This window comes from Phyllostomus hastatus, unplaced genomic scaffold, assembly GCF_019186645.2.
Source record: "Phyllostomus hastatus isolate PE091 unplaced genomic scaffold, TTU_PhHast_1.1 phas_scaffold_78, whole genome shotgun sequence".
In the NCBI taxonomy this organism is placed as follows: domain Eukaryota; kingdom Metazoa; phylum Chordata; class Mammalia; order Chiroptera; family Phyllostomidae; genus Phyllostomus; species Phyllostomus hastatus.
The window spans coordinates 92,731,290-92,748,015 of record NW_025334041.1 but is presented as its reverse complement, the minus strand read 5'-3'; the positions used below and the strand labels follow the sequence as shown (position 1 = coordinate 92,748,015).

The following is a 16,726-nucleotide window of genomic DNA, read 5'->3' as shown; positions in this document are numbered from 1 at the left end:
GTTGGTAATGGGAGGGAAGTGGGGAGGGTTGGGGGGATGGATTGGGAGTAAAAGGGAGAAAACTGTATTTGAACAATGATTAAAATAAAATAAAATAAAAAGAGTTCATCTTTTCTAGCCTTTACCTCTAGGTAGCAAAGTGTCATGTTTCCATGTTCCAATTTCCAGATGAGATAAATGTAGCAACTCTTTCTCCTTCATTTCTTGGCTTCCTCAGTTTTGACTTCTCTCTCAGGTGAATTTGACTAGAAGAGGTTACTGGCAGCAGAATATTCATTCTTATAGCTTCAAATCCAAGAGGAAACTGCTTCTCTTTCCTAATCATTCTACTTCTACCAATTGTCCCAGAATTGTGTCTACTTGCTTTGACTTGGAGCTATATATACAGTTGACCTTTGAACAACATGGATATTAGGGTCACCTACCCCCACATAGTAGAAAATTAATGTATAAATTTGACTCCCACAAAACTTAACTACTAATAGCCTACTGATTTTTGGTCATTATTTCCTTTACTTTTTCTATTAAATTTATTGGTGTAACATTGGTTAATAACATTATATAAATTTCAGGTGTACAGCTTTATAATACAGTTTCTGTATACTCCATTGCGTGCTCACCGTCCCTCCCCAAGTTCAGTCCGTTCCTGTCACCTTTGCCCTCTTCATTCTCCCTTCACCCACCTATCCCTCTGGTAACCATAATTCTGTTGCCTGTATCTATGAGATTGTTTGTTTGTTTGTTTATTTGTTGCTTTTTGTTGTATATCCTACATATGAATGAAATCATACAGTTCTTGTCCTTTTCTGACTTGTTTCACTTAGCATGATACTCTCATGATCCACCCATGTTGTCACAAATGTCAATATTTCATCTTTTGTGTGATGAACAATATTCCAATATGTATATATAACACATCTAACCAATCATTTGTTGAAGGCCACTTAGGTTGCTTCTATGTCTTGACTATTGTGAATAATGCTGAAGTGAACATAGGGATACATCTATCTTTATATAAAAGTGTTTTCAAACTTCTTGATAGATACCCAGGAGACACAGAATCAAAAACAAATGTGCTAGAAATGGTTTATCCTGGGGAGAGTTTTTATTTTTAACAATTAAATATGAGTTATAAACATAAACTATAGACAGAAAGCTTTCAGAGTACATGTTAAAGTGTGTGTAATGACATACAATGTCTTCAATCAGAGACTACAGTTACACAATTTTAATCATTTTTTCTTGTAGAAAAAGTATAAAATGTTAAAGGATAATTTTAAAAAGAGAATGGTGGGCTTCCTGCCAAGATGGAGGCATAGGTAGACACACTGTGCTGCCTTGAGCAACCAAAATAGGGACAACAAGAATTTAAAAACAAAATAGCAACCAGATCTGACAGAAAATTGAACTGTATGGAAGTCCGACAACTAAGGAGTTAAAATAGACACATTCATCTAGACTGGTAGGCGGGGCGGAGTCAGGTGACTGGGCAGAGAGGGGTCGTGGCACAAAAAGCAGTGGCACCAGGCATGCAAGACAGAAGCGGGCGGACACTGGGCATGCAGGCGGTGGCTGGAAGACCCCAGGCTTGGGGTGGCAAGGGGCAGACCCAGAAAGTTGGCAATTGTGAAGTGACGCATGGCATGCAAGGCGGCTGGCTGACTGGGCAATCCCACATTTGCATGCAGATAAACCAGGCAAGGCTGGGGAGTGAGACAGACCACACAACCCAGGGTCCCAGAGCCGGGAAATAAAGCCTCAAGGCACCAACTGGGGACACCTGTGGAGGTTGAGGCATGGGGAGAGACTCCCAACCTCACAAGAGAGTGCGTTGGAGAGACCCTCAAGGTCCTAGAATGTACACAAGCCCATCCACATGGGAATCAGCACCAGAAAGGCCCAGTTTGCTTGGGGGAAGTGGAGGAAGGGACTGAAGTCCGTCAGAGAGAGGAGCAAGTGCCATTGTTTCCTCTCAGACCCCGCCCCCACATACAGAGTCACAACCCAGCCACTGGGTTGTCCTGCCCTGGTGAACACCTAAGGTTCCGCCCCTCACTAGTAACAGGTGCCACAAGACAAAAAAAAAAAAAATGGCCCAAATGGAAGAACAGATCAAAGCTCCAGAGCAAATATAACTGAGTGACTAAGAGATAGCCAACCTATCAGATGCACAGTTCAAAGCACTGGTGATCAAAATGCTCACAGAATTGGTTGAATTTGGTCACAAATTAGATGAAAAAATGAAGGCTATGCTAAGTGAAATGAAGGAAAATGCACAGGGAAGCAATAGTGATGGGAAGGAAACTGGGACTCAAATCAATGGAGTGCACCAGAAGGAAGAAAGAAACAACTAAACAGAAAAGAATGAAGAAACAAAAATGCAAAAAAATGAAGAGAGGCTTACGATCCTCCAGTACATCTTTAAATGTTCCAACATCCGAATTATAGGGGTACTAGCAAGGGAGAAGGAAGAGCAACAAATGGAAAAGTTATTTGAACAAATAATAAAGGAGAACTTCCCCAATCTAGCAAAGGAAATAGACTTCCAGGAAGTCCAGGAAGCTCAGAGAGTCCCAAAAAAGTTGGACCCAGGGAGGAACACACGAAGGCACACCATAATTACATTAGCCAAGATTTAAATGAAGGAGAGAATCCTAGAAGCAGCAAGAGATAAGGAGACAGTCACCTACAAAGGAGTTCCCATCAGACTGTCAGCTGATTTCTCAAAAGAGACCTTGCAGGCTAGAAGGGGCTGGAAAGAAGTATCCCAAGTCATGAAAGGCAAGGACCTCCATCCAAGATTGCTCTATCCAGCAAAGCTTTCATTTGGAATGGAAGGGCGGATAAAGTGCTTCTCAGATAAGGTCAAGTTGAAGGAGTTCATCATCACCAAGCCCTTATTTTATGAAATGTTAAAGGGACTTATCTAAGAAAAAGAAGATAAAAAACATATAGTAAAATGACAGCAAACTCATCACTATTAACAACCACACCTTAAAAAAAACAAACTAAGCAAACAACTAGATCAGGAACAGAACCACAGAAATGGAGATCACATGGAGGGTTAGCAACAGGGGAGTGGGAGAGAAGGGGAAAAGGTACAGAGAATAAATAGCATAGATGGTAGGTAGAAAATAGACGTGGGGGGGGGCAAGAATAGTATGGGAAACGCAGAAGCTAAAGAACTTATGACACATGGACATGAACTAAAGGGAGGAATGTGGGTGGGAGAGGGTGTGCAGGGTGTGGGGGGGATGAACGGGGGAAAATGGGACAACTGTAATAGCATAAACAATAAAATATATTTAAAGAAAAAAAGAATGGTATCACTCATAATGTTTACACCCTAACATGAAGTTATTTGTGTGTTCTCTTTGAGTATTTATTGTCCTATAGATGTACTTTTAAATTTTTAAAAATCATTGAACATATACAAGATAAAGGTCAACTTTAAATTATTTACCTCTAAGAATATTTAGGAAGAGAACTAAAATGTTTTTGAGTAAAGGGCACTGAAAATAAGCTATTATTAATTTATATTTTGAAACTTATTTTGAGGAATCAAAAAAGGAAATCAGATAGGATGGGTTTGTGTTTCTTAAAATCCTGTCACATTCTTATAATCATTTCATTTTTAAAAGTTGCATGTGAGCTCCAAGGATGTGTTAATCAGATTGTTTTTGGCTAACATTTAATAAATTGCAGATCATCTCTCTCAAACAATGTAATTTCAATTTTGGTATGTGTTAATTTTGTATTTTTGTAGTTATACCCATCATTTTAAAAAAGTGAATCAATTTCTCTAAAGTGGTTCATTGCACATAAAAATAATGAAAAAATAGTCATGTGAATACAGTTTAAATAAAGAAATAACCATGAATTGTAATTCATGGGACTCCAGTACAAATTACAAATCTGTATGAGCTGTGTACATAGCATCCAGAATTGTGGCAAAATACAAAGAAATGTCCAGCAGTTCTCAGAAAGTCCTCTTTGGTTTAGCTGGCTATGTTCTACTCTCTGTAAGCCCAGTCACTGATTGGGTGACTTATAAGCCCTTGCAAGGGCAATCATCTGGGGCAATATTACAGCTCTTTTCTGATTTCCACATGATTGCCTTTGACCTGGCATTTTTCTCCACCTCTCCCTATTCAGCAGATTGCCCAAATGGTGCATGAGTTAATCCTGGCCTTTGAAATTTGGGTTTATTTTTTAACTCTACTCATCTGGGACAGGCTTCTGCAACAGGGCTACTTTCCCTTGGTCCACCATTCCCAGTGAGCTGGTAAGTGGGGTCCTGCTTGATTTCAATTGGCTGCTTTTTTATTTTTTATTTTTTGCACTTTTGAGCTGGAAATGCTTTTGACTTAACACCACATCAGGGTGGGGGGTATATTCAATGTCCTCCAAGATTGTGGATTCCCATTGATTTTTCTTTGTCTCTCCTGTCTAGCTTTATTATTTCAGATGTTAATTATATTATCTTGTTAATACTAAATGTAGCCATCCAGGAATTATTCAGAGGAAAACACTGGCTGGATGTTATATCTGGTTACTTGGAATGTATTCCAATTATTGAAAACACAGGAGAAAACCCAATGGTCAGTTTATTCTTTATAATTCATCAAAGGCTCTTAACATTTTGTGGAAAATGACCAATAAACCTTAGCCAAGAATCCATATTGATTTTATAGACAAATATATTGAGCTTAGCAAAGACTTTCTTAGAAAGGATCCTAATTCCAACTCAAACCTTTGTTGCAAAAGTCCTAGCAATGGTCTACTTAATTGCAATGTGCAAATTATCTTTGATAAGTTCATTTACCTTGATTTACAGCACTTGTGGACTGTGACTTTACCATTATGCAATTATCTTGAGTAATCTGAAGAGTCACACTGAGAGGATGGTAGAGAATAGTGAGAGAGCTCTGCAGTCAAAGCTGATATTTAGCTGATCCACCATCGAATAGGTGGACCAATGTTTATGGCTGTCATGCACTTTAACTGATTAATGCCTGTGCTGTGTTATTGTTAACAGTTTGAGAATCCACATTTTATATATCATCATTGCCTGTGATGTATTCTTGAAGAAGACTTCTGAAGCTTCTTATCACTCAATATGTGGCTCCGACAGGAGTCAGGCCTACTGAATCAGGAATAGATGATATCTGTTGACTTGTTTCTGTCTATTTAAATTTCAAGGCATTTAAATTTCCTTGACTAAGGATGCTCCTTTCTCTCCACCAACCAAGCCCAGGAGGCCTTTCCTAGGTGCTGTGGAACTGGACAAATTTTTTTTTAGCACAGAATTGAGATCCCGGAGTTAGTGCCATGCCAGGTTCAAGGTGCAAAGGTTCATTGTGACTAACTTCAAAGATTGGTTTTTGGGTAAGGAACAGAAACAATTTCATAAAAGGATAGTCTGTTTTTAGTTGAAAATGGTTATCTGATGCAGCTTTTATAAGCTTTCATGTTAACATGGGTCTTATAGTAACAGAGAAAAAAAAGGGCTGCCTTTTAAAAGAATAAACAGGTTTCTACGAATTTTGTTAGAATTGTTATTATTAAGGTTATATAGTGGGTACAGATCTCATTCTAAAAAACCTCAGGTTTGCAAGAAACAAATTTATTTTTTCAAAACTCAACCTAGTATCTCTTTCAAGTTCTGATTTCACAAGGAGTGCCAGACACTTAATCATAGTCAGTCTGGCAAGGATTATATCTAAATTGAGAAGGTTTACATAGTATTAGGGTTTCAGAGGAAGGGAATGGGACATTTGACCCTCCTTCTCTCCCATGCTGGCTCCACTGAGAGTTCCAACCTGCATCATTCCTCAATAGCAGCCAGCCCCACAGATTGCTGCTGGGTCCATCTGGGTCTATCAGCAAGGCCCTTTTAGGTCTGGTGGCTTCCACTGCTCTGTACCCTTTTGGGTGTCTAGGAATTATTGGGTGTCTAGGGCTTCCAGAACCTCCATGGTACTAGGTGAGGTTTCATTGTCCATTATGATAGCTACCAGCACATGAAGGCATTTAAATTTAAATTAACTAAAATTAAATAATATTAAAACTCCAGTTTCTCAGTTACACTGGCCCCATGTCAAGTACTTAATAGCCCAAAGTGGCTAAAGGCTACAGCCACTTTCATCACAGAAAGTTTTGTTGAACTGTGCTGCTCTGAAGTCTTGGCTGGACTAGATACACTGCCCAGCTTTTCTCCTCTTAAGGGTCTTGCTATGTCCCTAGGGCTCTAACAAGGAAAAAGAATGTAAGTTATCTCTTCTTCAGCTCTCAGATCCCATAGGTAGATGCTGCCATTTCAGTGAACCCTCTTCAAGGCTTGTGCCAGAATAGAGTGAGAATAGGGCCCTAAGTCCAGTTGTAGGGATTCCCCAGCATCTTGCCTCTCATTACATTTCTTCCAACTTTTTCTTCCTTCTAGTCTAGGAAATCCATTTCTCATCTCTGTGAAAGGAAATTTTACTATTGTCTATGCCAGCACTGTCCAATAGAAATATAATACGAGCCACATATATAATTTAATTTTTTCCAGACTTCTGGACAAGATGGTGGTATAGGTAAATGAATTACTTGCCTCCTCCCACAACCACATCAAAATTTCAAGTGAACTACAGAATAACCATCATTCCGAACCACCTGAAATCTGACTGAATAGAAGTCCTACAACTAAGAAATTAAAGAAGCCACATCAAGATTGAAAGGACGGGTGGAGACACAGTCCCATACACACATGTAGAGGATAGAAACTGGGAGTGATGTTTTGTCTGCGGAGGTCCCTGCTGAGGAGTAAGGGTTCCCAGCCCTACACCAAGACACCCCCATTCCATAGTTCCAGTGCCAGTATCCCAGTGGGGACTGTCTGTAAAAACCAGTGGGGTTTGGGGCTAAGGGAAATGAGAGGTTTCTAGAGACCAAGGCAGTTCCTCCTAAAGGGTCTGGGTCCCATTTCCTCTGATCTCTAGTGCTGGAGCAGCAGCTTGAAAGGCACCAGAGACATATGGGGAGGAACTGAATTGTTCATCATCAGGGTGAGAGCTAGGGCATAGATTTTTCCCAGACAGAAGTGCTGACAGAGGCCATTGTTCCTTTGATGAGCCCTTCTCCCACAGAGCCAGCCATATATGAGTCTCCATCAATTTGGCTCACACTGTTCTCTCCCCAACCCTGGTGATTCCATGAGGACCCCACCCAACTTTCAGGCCCACTCAAACTGTTTCCTGTGGCTTTTCCATAGGAATGGCCTGTCTTGGCTCCTAATTCAGGTTTTCTTAAAATCTCTCAAATAAGCAACATCTGGCCTCAATGTGCTCTGTAACTCTCCTAAGTGGCCCCAGGCTTGGCACTAGCAGCAGCTGGCACTGGCTCACAGCTTGGCTTTGCCTGGGCAACTCTAAGCCCAGCACAATAAGCATCCATCTGCAGATTGCTTTGTAGTGGATTCTGGGTGGCCCTGGGCAGAACACAGGCAGCTGCTGACCTTGGCCTGTACCTTTCAGAAGGCTCCAGACTCACCTTTCAGAAGGTTCCAGACCCAGCACACCCAGTAGACAGCTTTAGATCACAATCAAACATCACCACCCAACCACTGCCACAAGCAACACACTCAAGGGGTGAAGTCAGCAGGCACCACAGCCCCACTGAAGTAACTACTGCTTTGTGGAGTGGGCCCCTGCACAGCTGATCCCTCATGGTGGTTGGAGATCAGTGGTTGGTGGTCACAGCCAATTTTTGCAGCTGATTAGCCTAGGGATAAATCCCTCTCATTGATATGCCAAGAGCAATCAAGGCTCAAATACAAGAGGAGGGTACACACAGCACACACAGGGGAATGCATCTCAAGTACCTAGGTTGGGTGATCAGGGAGTTTATACCACTGGATTCTACAAGACCCCTATTATATTAGGCCATTCTACCAAGCCTGGGAAACATGGCAGCTGTACCCAATACATAGAAAAAGAAAACCACAGGGAGGCTTCCTAAATGAGGAGACAAACATGTCCAAATGAAAGAACAGAATAAAACTCCAGAAAAAGAACTAAACAAGTAGAGACAAGCAATCTACTAGATTCAGGGTTCAAAGCACTAGTTATAAGGATGCCCAAAGAACTTACTGAGAGCTTCAACATAAAAAAGGACCAGTTAGAAATGAAGGATACACTAACTAAAATGACTGATTTACAGGGACTCAACAGTAGAGTAGATGGAGCTGAGAATCAAATAACATATATTTGATTTGGAGTATATGGAAGCAAAAAACACCCAATTGGGAGAGCAAAAAGAAAAAGAATTTTAAAAATGAGCATAGTGTAATAAGCCTCTGTGTCAACTTCAAGTAGGGCAACATTCACATGATAGGGGTGCTGAAAGGAGAAGAAAAAGAGCAAGAAATTAGAAACCTATTTGAAAAAAAACAAAGACAGAAAACTTCCCTAACTTGGTGAAGGAAATAGACATACAAGTCCAGGAAGCACAGAGAAACCCAAACAAGATGAATCCAAAAAGGCCCACACCAAGACACTTCATAATTAAAATGTCAAAGGTTAAATATAAAGAGAGGGTCTTAAAAGCAGCAAGAGAAAAGTGGTTAGTTCCCTACAAGGGAGCTCCCATCAGACTGTCAGCTGATTTTAGAATTGAAAGACAGATAAAGAGCTTCCCAGACAAGAAAAAGCTAAAGAAGTTCATCATCACCAAACCAGTTTTATATGAAATGTTTAAGGGTCTTCTTTAAGAAGAAAAAAAAGTGATAAAAATATGAACAATAAAATGGCAATAAATACATATCTATCAATAATTGAATAAAAAATTAACAACAGAACAAAAACAGACTCATAGATACAGAGAACATTTTGATGGTTTCAGATTGGATTGGGGTTGGGGGTTGGATAAAAAAGGTGAAGAAATTGGGAAATTCAAATTGGTTGTTATAAAATACTATGGGGATGTAAAGTACAGCATAGGCAATATAGTCAATAATATTTTAGTAACTGTGTATGAGATCAGATGAATGTGATATCACTTAGTTATGTAATATCTAATCACTAGAGTGTACACCTGAAAATAATATAATGTATGTAAAAATAATATAATAGTGCAATTAAAAATTAAAATGATTTTAAAAATAAACATAAAATAAATTTCTCCAGTAGCTACATCAAAAAAAGTAGAGAAACGGGTGAAATTTATTTATACCTTTCATTTAACCCGATATATCCAAAATATTATTTCAACAATTAGTCAATATATAAATGATTAATAAGACATATTCCTTTGTTTTTTACATACTAAGTCTTTGAAATTGATATATATTTTATACTTAGAGCATTTAAAGTGTTCAAAAGTCAATGTGGCTAGAGGTTATTATACTGAACTGTGCAGGTCTCTATCTAGATCCATTTGATTACTTGCTAAAGGAATAGGATTTTGAAACTCAAAAAACAAGGAAAATTCTGTTTTTTTTCTTTTGCATTCTGTTTTACTCCTTTCCTGAAAAAATGACAAGCCTGGGTGAGAGTGAGTGTGATGCTGAGGGTGTCGTGGTGTGGTTTATAAGAGTGGAAAGGCCATAGGATGAAAAGAAATACCTGGAAAAATAACTACAGCAAAAACTGTCAATTAACACTTCCAAGTATTAGCTGCCACAGTGAGTTTTTCAAGTAAATAAAAGATTGCTGTAGGATTATTAGGAGTAAATTGCTATGGGTTTAAAAGAAATAATTTCATTAGAAGTTAAAAATTGCTTAGCATTATGTTTAGCATAACTTCTTTGGAAACTGGAAAACAATGCAAAACCTGCAGTATTAATATTGGGATTAAATCTTATTACTATTACTAGGCATAGATAAATTCTGTTAGTAGTTAAACTGTGCTATAATACCTTGACAGTTTTTACTGCAAAAACTGTAAACCCAAAGATAAGAATTTTATCACCAGAAATGATAATTCAAGACTGTGGTTGCATTTTATAGACTAGAAACCTTATTTTGGGCATTTCTGAAATAGTGTGTAGAAGAGCAGCTTCAATGAAAATAATTTTTATCATTTCAAAATTGTCATGGCAGAGAAGAGTTACAGTTTTTGGATGGCATTTTTCACTTATTTCTTTATATTTTATCTTAATTGTAGCTTGATAACATTTAAAGGCAAAATCAAAATTATTTTAAGTGTTGATGCTTCTGTTAAGTAAAATATCCATAAAAATTTGTGATCATAACCTGGGTCAAATGGACAGGACAATTAAACTAATTTTCACTCCTAGATCTATTTTATGCAGATTAAACCTAGGACAGAAGGAGGTGATAAATCAAGACCTGAGTAAACACAGGATTAAGAGGGAGCAGAACCACAGTAGGTAATTCCAGTTTTGGAAGAGGGAGGATTAATAGGTTGTATGTACTAGTTGGTGGGAAGAATGGGGGCCTCAAGACAAAGGTAACACCTAGCATGCCAACAGATCTCAGCTAATATATTACATGAAAGGTAGTCATGAGGATTGAAGGTAAGTAAATTCTTAGTAATTATTATGAAATCCTGAGTCCACATAAATTATTAGTGTTCCACTGTTGATAATCACTGAGTTAATGGGAGAGAAATGGTGTTAAAAACGCTGTATCTTTTGAGATCTTTTACTCTTTGAGATAGTAATGTTTGGTAGCAACTAAATATTGTTTGAAAGCCTGTTTGCTTTTTTCTTGACTGTTTAAGTTTGCTACCAAGCACAATAGTGTACATTATCAATTACCATTTACTGCTTGTTTACTGTGTGCCAGGTAGATTACATACATATCTTGCATCTTCTCAACATCCCAAAAAGATAGGCATGATTATTCCTTTGACAGAATAGGAAGCTGATACTCAGAGAAGTTAAGTAATTCATATTACTTCTTTGCATGCATGCTCAACATCTGCTTCTGAAAACTCTTTGAGAAGAGGGACTGTATCTTTTATGTACTACTAATAGTGTTTAATATGATCAATAATCACTTGGTATTCAATAATTATCAGCTACATGGACAAAAAGACATTAAAATATTCTATATTGAAGGTTCTTCAATAAATTTAGTTAGCAGATCAGTTATTTAAAAAACAAGTTATGAGAAGAAATAGTCACTCTGTGGAGACTCCAGGAGCCAATGTACTGAACTTGAGCTCAGCAGCTGAACAATCGCAAGGTCTGCGTTAATTCTTTAGTTTCTTCTTAGCTACCTTTGCAGCAATAATTAAAGAATTTACATCCAAGAAAAATACTTCCCTTAAAAAGAAGAGCTGCCTTTTAAGAAACTCTTTGTTGGTCTCTTAAAATGTCCTACAACTAGAGAAAGATTCCTTGGGGGGTCCAGCACATTATTATTATTTTTTAATGAAAGATGCTTATTTAAAACTGATTGCTTTTAAAATAATTTCTTTACAATAAAGTCTTCTTTCCCCCCTACCCCCAAGGCAGGAACATAATATTAGAAGAAACCAGGGTGACCAACCACATGAGAAAATTTGAGAACTCTCGAGAACAATAATAAATAGGATACAAAACCCTCCTGATCATCATGTTGGGTTTCTGAAGGGCAACTTAGATTAAAATAGTTTGACCATTTCTATAAATTAGCCATTTTTTAAAAATGATATACTTAAAATCTGTTAATGTTGCAGAATATTTCACTGCATGAGATCACAATGGTTGTAGATTATAGTGTCTTAGTATTTACTAAGATGTACATGAAGTAAGAGTCAATATAGTTATTATGGTTGTCTTAATATTTTAAAGTTAAGACTAGCAAAAGAAGTGATATCTATGCTCTTTTCTGTAAAAATGTGCATTAGTTCTCCTTCTTTACTGAAATGGAAGTAGATACTGGATTCAAGCCTTCTCTCTGTCTCCCCATCTCTGTTGATTCTTCAAAATCTCTCCTTTCCCTTTCCCCACTATCTCTACATGTATTCAGTTCTCACGTATTGTTGGCTTTCTGTTGAGTGTCACAAAGAATCCTTCTCCAGACTCTAACACCTTTCAAGCTTTGTTCTTGTATCCCTAGTAAGATTGAGAATAACCCTTAATAGTTGCTTATTATCTTTTTATGTTAGCTTCCCTCTTTTTTCAAACTATTTGCTGATTGCTTGTAGTGTGTTCCTACTTCTCTCCATTCTCCTCTTTTTCCCACTTTACCGTACTTATTTCTTAAAATGTTGGGATTTCCCCACCCCCCCCACCCCCCACCTTTTTTTGCCCTCTTTCTCTGCACCAGACGCCTGTGAGCTACCTAAAAGTGAAAGCAAATTTGTGATTGCATATTTTTTCCTCCTTGGGAAAGTGTCTATCAACTTTCATCGTATTCCCAAAAGGGGCCTTGGCGGTTTTTAACAAGGTTAATTACCCCTGCCCTCGCATTCCTCTTAAGTCATTTCATCCTGTCCTTTTCCTAATAACCACCCTTTTTATATGCCAGCCATTTCTAAATCCATGTGCAGTTCCTACCAGGGGAAAAAGACCCACATCGATGAGAAACCAAGATCCAAATAACTGTTGAAGAATCAGAACAAGAAGAAATTGCATCGTTAAACACTTTCTGTCTAGTTTGTGTCATCAAGTCCCGTTGAGGACCAGTTGACTGCCTATCAGGCGGGGGCTGGCAGGGTTATTACTTCTCAGTTTGACACGGGAAATCGGGTGAAAGCAAAGCTGTGTGCACAAACACCCTAGTTGCTTAGTGCCGGAGGATGAGAGCTCCCAGTACCTAGGGTGGGGAATAGAAGAGAGAGAACCACAGCAGCCTCACTGCCCCGAGCTGCAGCGAAGGCAGCCCAGCTCTCGGCTCCCACACACACCCTCGAGGCAGAAACCCCGCCTAGTACCGGCTCGCGGTTGACAGACATTCACCTTCAGCAACCATCTTCCAGTTCACCATAAACACTCTTTACTCCTCCGGCCTAACCCTTCCCTTTCCAAGCCAATCAGAGGAATGAATGGGCGGGATTGTCCTTAGAAGGTTCCATTTTTTTTTTCCCAAAGTAAGGATAGATTGGTGAGCCGCGTTCCGCTGAGGGAAAACACCTCCAGAGCTTGGGAGTGGCGCCCCTGTGATGGGCACTCGGGTTAGCCAATGAAGCTCCCCTGATGCTTAAGGGCTCACCCGCCGAGGTGGGCGGGGCAAGCTTGGGGGCCGACCAATGGCGGCAGGGCGGACGGAGGTTTAGTCGCCTTGGGTAGGGTTAGTGTGAGAGGTGCGGCGGGGGAGGTAATGATGATGGTGGCGGTGGAGGAAGGCGGGGGGTGGGGGTGCTGGGCGCTGAGCGGTGGCTCTGGCAGGGTTTTGTAGGGTGGGGGGCGGCCGCGGGGAGACTCTGTCCGGGAGGGGGCGGGCGTGAGGCGCGCCGTCTGCCGGAGGGGCTGCAGACCCCCGGCTCCTTCGAGTGCCACGGCTGGCTCTGCTGTTCCATGTGGCTCCGGCGGGGATGGAGGACTCGGTGGCAGCGGCGGCGGCTGCTGCTGCTGCGGCGGCGGCGACGGAGGAGCGGCGTTGAGGAGGGTACGGGGCCATTCTCAGCCCGACAGCGGGATTAGAGGCGTGAGGAGGGGGCGGGAGTGGACGTGTGGCTGGGCTGGGGCTGTGGGACCAGGCTGGGGTTTGCTGGCACCGGCTGGGTGACAGGGACCGCGGGCGAGCCACTGCCTGCCTCCGCTGGGGGGCCGGGGTCTGGGCTCTGTGCGTGAGTAGAAGAGGCTCCAGCGTTCTGTTCCCTGAGGATGGGGGAGGGAAGGCACCGCACCCTGCACCCCGCACGGTTCTCTTGCCCTGCTGGTCATTGCTTCACGCCCAGGCAGCAGTTTCCTTTTCTCTCTGTTTGGCAGCGAAGGTGAAGGAGAGCCCAAGTGGCCTGGATCCGGGACGTTGCCCTCTGCCTTGAGATTTTCCTCCACTCCTCTTTCCTCATCCATTTCCTCCTCCGACTCAACAACAGCATTGCCCCCGGCTCCTTAATTTGTTCCAAGCAAACATTCTAGGACTCGAGGCTGTTAATTATCGATGAAAAACAAAGTTTATTTAAAAATACTCCACTTCTCCCTCTGACTGGGTATGGACATTAAACAGCATCCCTACACTTTCCCGCTCTCTTCGCCCTTCTATGATGCTAGACGGGGGAGGTAGGGGCCCCATTTGCGTCTGTGGGTTGTTGTTGATGCTGATTACCTGATGTGCTGCTCCAACATCCTCGGTGTGAATTGTCATTTTTTTCCTTGGTGTCTGGTATTCTTGATGTTACTGGCTTTTGAGGTTGGTGTTTTGTTTCATTGTTTGAAAAACATGCAGAGAACTGGGTTGTCTGTTGCAGTGTTATCTAACATGGGTGGTTAGTCACTTGTCATCTTTCTCTCCTCATATTTTTTCTCTTTGTTTTGCTTTTCAGTTCTCCAGAATACACATGATATAGCCCCTGAGGTGTCTCCATGAGGGAACCTCCACTCACCCATCCTGTCATGTATATCACACTGGTCTTGACTGGGCCATTCATCTAAGATGGGATTTACCCTGTGAAACAGGGAGAAGACTTATGGACCCCAAACATCATTTCAAGTTGTAGTTGAGTTTTTAAAAGTACAGACATACATGCAAAGCTTTTTTGCTTTGGACCCTCTGCTTTGTTAAAGCTGCTGTGTTGCTCACCCAGAACTACTCCAGTGTGTATTAACTAATCATCATGGCTTCAGTTTGGAAGAGACTGCAGCGTGTAGGAAAACATGCATCTAAGTTCCAGTTTGTGGCCTCTTACCAGGAGCTGATGGTTGAGTGTACCAAGAAATGGTAAGACATGCCTTGGGGTAGAGTTTGCTCTGCTGTGGCCTGAACTCTGCTTCTTCTGACAGTGGATTTACCTTTCTGTGGTGTACAAGTGTGTAGAAGCAGGGTGGGGTGCAGATTACTCTTAACAAGTAAGGTGTGTACTGTTGCTGCTGGCACCGTCCCTTTGGGTTTTAATTATTGTACTTCAGGATGGCTCGGAGGGCTGTAACTGTGAGAGAACATCACTAATGTTAGAATAACTTTGCTTTTTATAATTTTAAGGATACAAAGAATGGCTATTGAAATATTATGAACATATACGTATGCTTTAATGTAAAAATCTGTATTCTTACAGACTTTCTATGGGTAGTGATAATCTATGTTATTTTTTCTAGATTTTTTTCCCATTAAGATAAAGAACTTTTTGTTATTTTAATAATGGAATGCCAGTCCACATAACCTTAGAAATTCTTATGTTTTATATATGCTTATGCAACTGTGTTTTATTTTAATTGCCTAATAGGATACATTTCTTGGCCAGACTTAAGGAAGCAATTAGTAGTGCTGGTCTATGACTTGCTTTTTTCCACTTGAGCAAAGTAAATTTAGGACTTTTTTTTCAATGCTCTGAATGATAAGCAAGAAGAATTCTTATTTAATGAGAAAAAAAGTTAAGCAAAGAGTCCTTTGGGTTTTGATTTATTGCAGTGATTAAGCAGTATTAATGCAAAAATAAGTCCATTTCATTGTGCTCAAGGACTATAATCTCATGTCTGTATTAACTTCTTTTTGACATTAGATGAAAAAAATAGCTTGCTCTAGTCCAGAACTCTTACATATATTTGAATATTTATTTGGAAACTAGTTTCTGAGTGCTTTTCTCTTGAACTTGTTAGGAATGTTATTTATATGTAACTCAAGAAATGTATGTACTGGTTACCTACTTTAAACTAATTACTGTGGCTTTACAGTTGAATATGACATAATCCTCACCCTCCAGGAGCTCACAGTTCAGGGTAATGACAGTCATGTAAATAAATTCACTGTGATAGGTGCAATAATATAAATATATATGGTGTCAGGATTTTAATCTGTCTCCATCACTTAACAATTGGGTATCCTTGGGGACAGGTTGTTTAGTTATCTGTGGTTTAGTTTCCATATCCATAAAGGTAGTAATGGTACTACTTCATAGGAAGGGTTATTTGAAGATTAAATGAGTTAGTACATGTAAAATGCTTGAAACAGAGTCAGGCACATTGTGAATACCCAACAAATGCCATTATTACTAAGTTGGCAGAGGAGGAAATATCTACTCAAGAGTTGGGGGTGGGGTCTTGGGATGCCTTCCTGGGATCTGAGCTGGCTTTTGAAAAATTCGTAGTAGTTGGCCAGGAAGCCAAGGGAGAAGAAATGAAAGATATTTTAGACTGAAACAGCAGTCTATACAAAAACATGGGGTCATAAAATAGTCCAGGGTATGCTGGAAATTAAAGCAGTGTAGTTTGACTTACAGTGCTGGATGGGGGTAGTGTGGTGGGATAAGGTGTTTGAGAGGCAGGCATGACACAGATCTTGAAAAGGTATATGCTGTTATACCTGGGGATATAACAGAGTTTTTGAGTGGAAGAGAGCTTAGATTGGCATTTTGGAAAAATCACTTGATGATATCATAGAGTGAGTATCATGTAAGTATCATAAGAGAAAGGGTGACTTGAATCAGTGATATTAGGGTAGCTGTTGCAATAGATAGGTGAGGAAAAAGGGTTAGACTTGAGGCATTGGCAGAAGGAATGGAGACAGTTAGACCCAAGGAACACTTAGGACATAAAATGGGTAGGACTTGGTGGTCGTTTCAGTCAAAAGTCTGGAAAGGATGGCATTAAGGTAGAGGGAAAGGTCTAAGTTGACACCCAAGTTTATGGTTTGGA

General features: G+C 40.3%; 1 protein-coding gene across 8 annotated transcripts in view; it reads left to right on the top strand.

Moving 5' to 3' along the window:
* The first annotated feature begins 4,162 nt into the window (after nucleotides 1–4,162).
* Nucleotides 4,163–16,726, top strand: part of EHBP1 (EH domain binding protein 1) — a 364,981-nt gene continuing 352,417 nt past the window's right edge. For 6 of the 8 annotated variants that reach the window (XM_045827367.1, XM_045827366.1, XM_045827364.1 and 3 more), the window contains exons 1-2: nucleotides 13,353–13,541; nucleotides 14,422–14,816. In XM_045827367.1, the coding sequence (XP_045683323.1) occupies nucleotides 14,713–14,816 (104 nt within the window). In that variant the 5' untranslated portion in view covers nucleotides 13,353–13,541; nucleotides 14,422–14,712. Of the gene's footprint in view, nucleotides 4,286–13,182; nucleotides 13,251–13,352; nucleotides 13,542–14,421; nucleotides 14,817–16,726 lie in introns of those variants that run through there. The other 2 variants (XM_045827361.1, XM_045827362.1) reach the window with 2 other exon arrangements.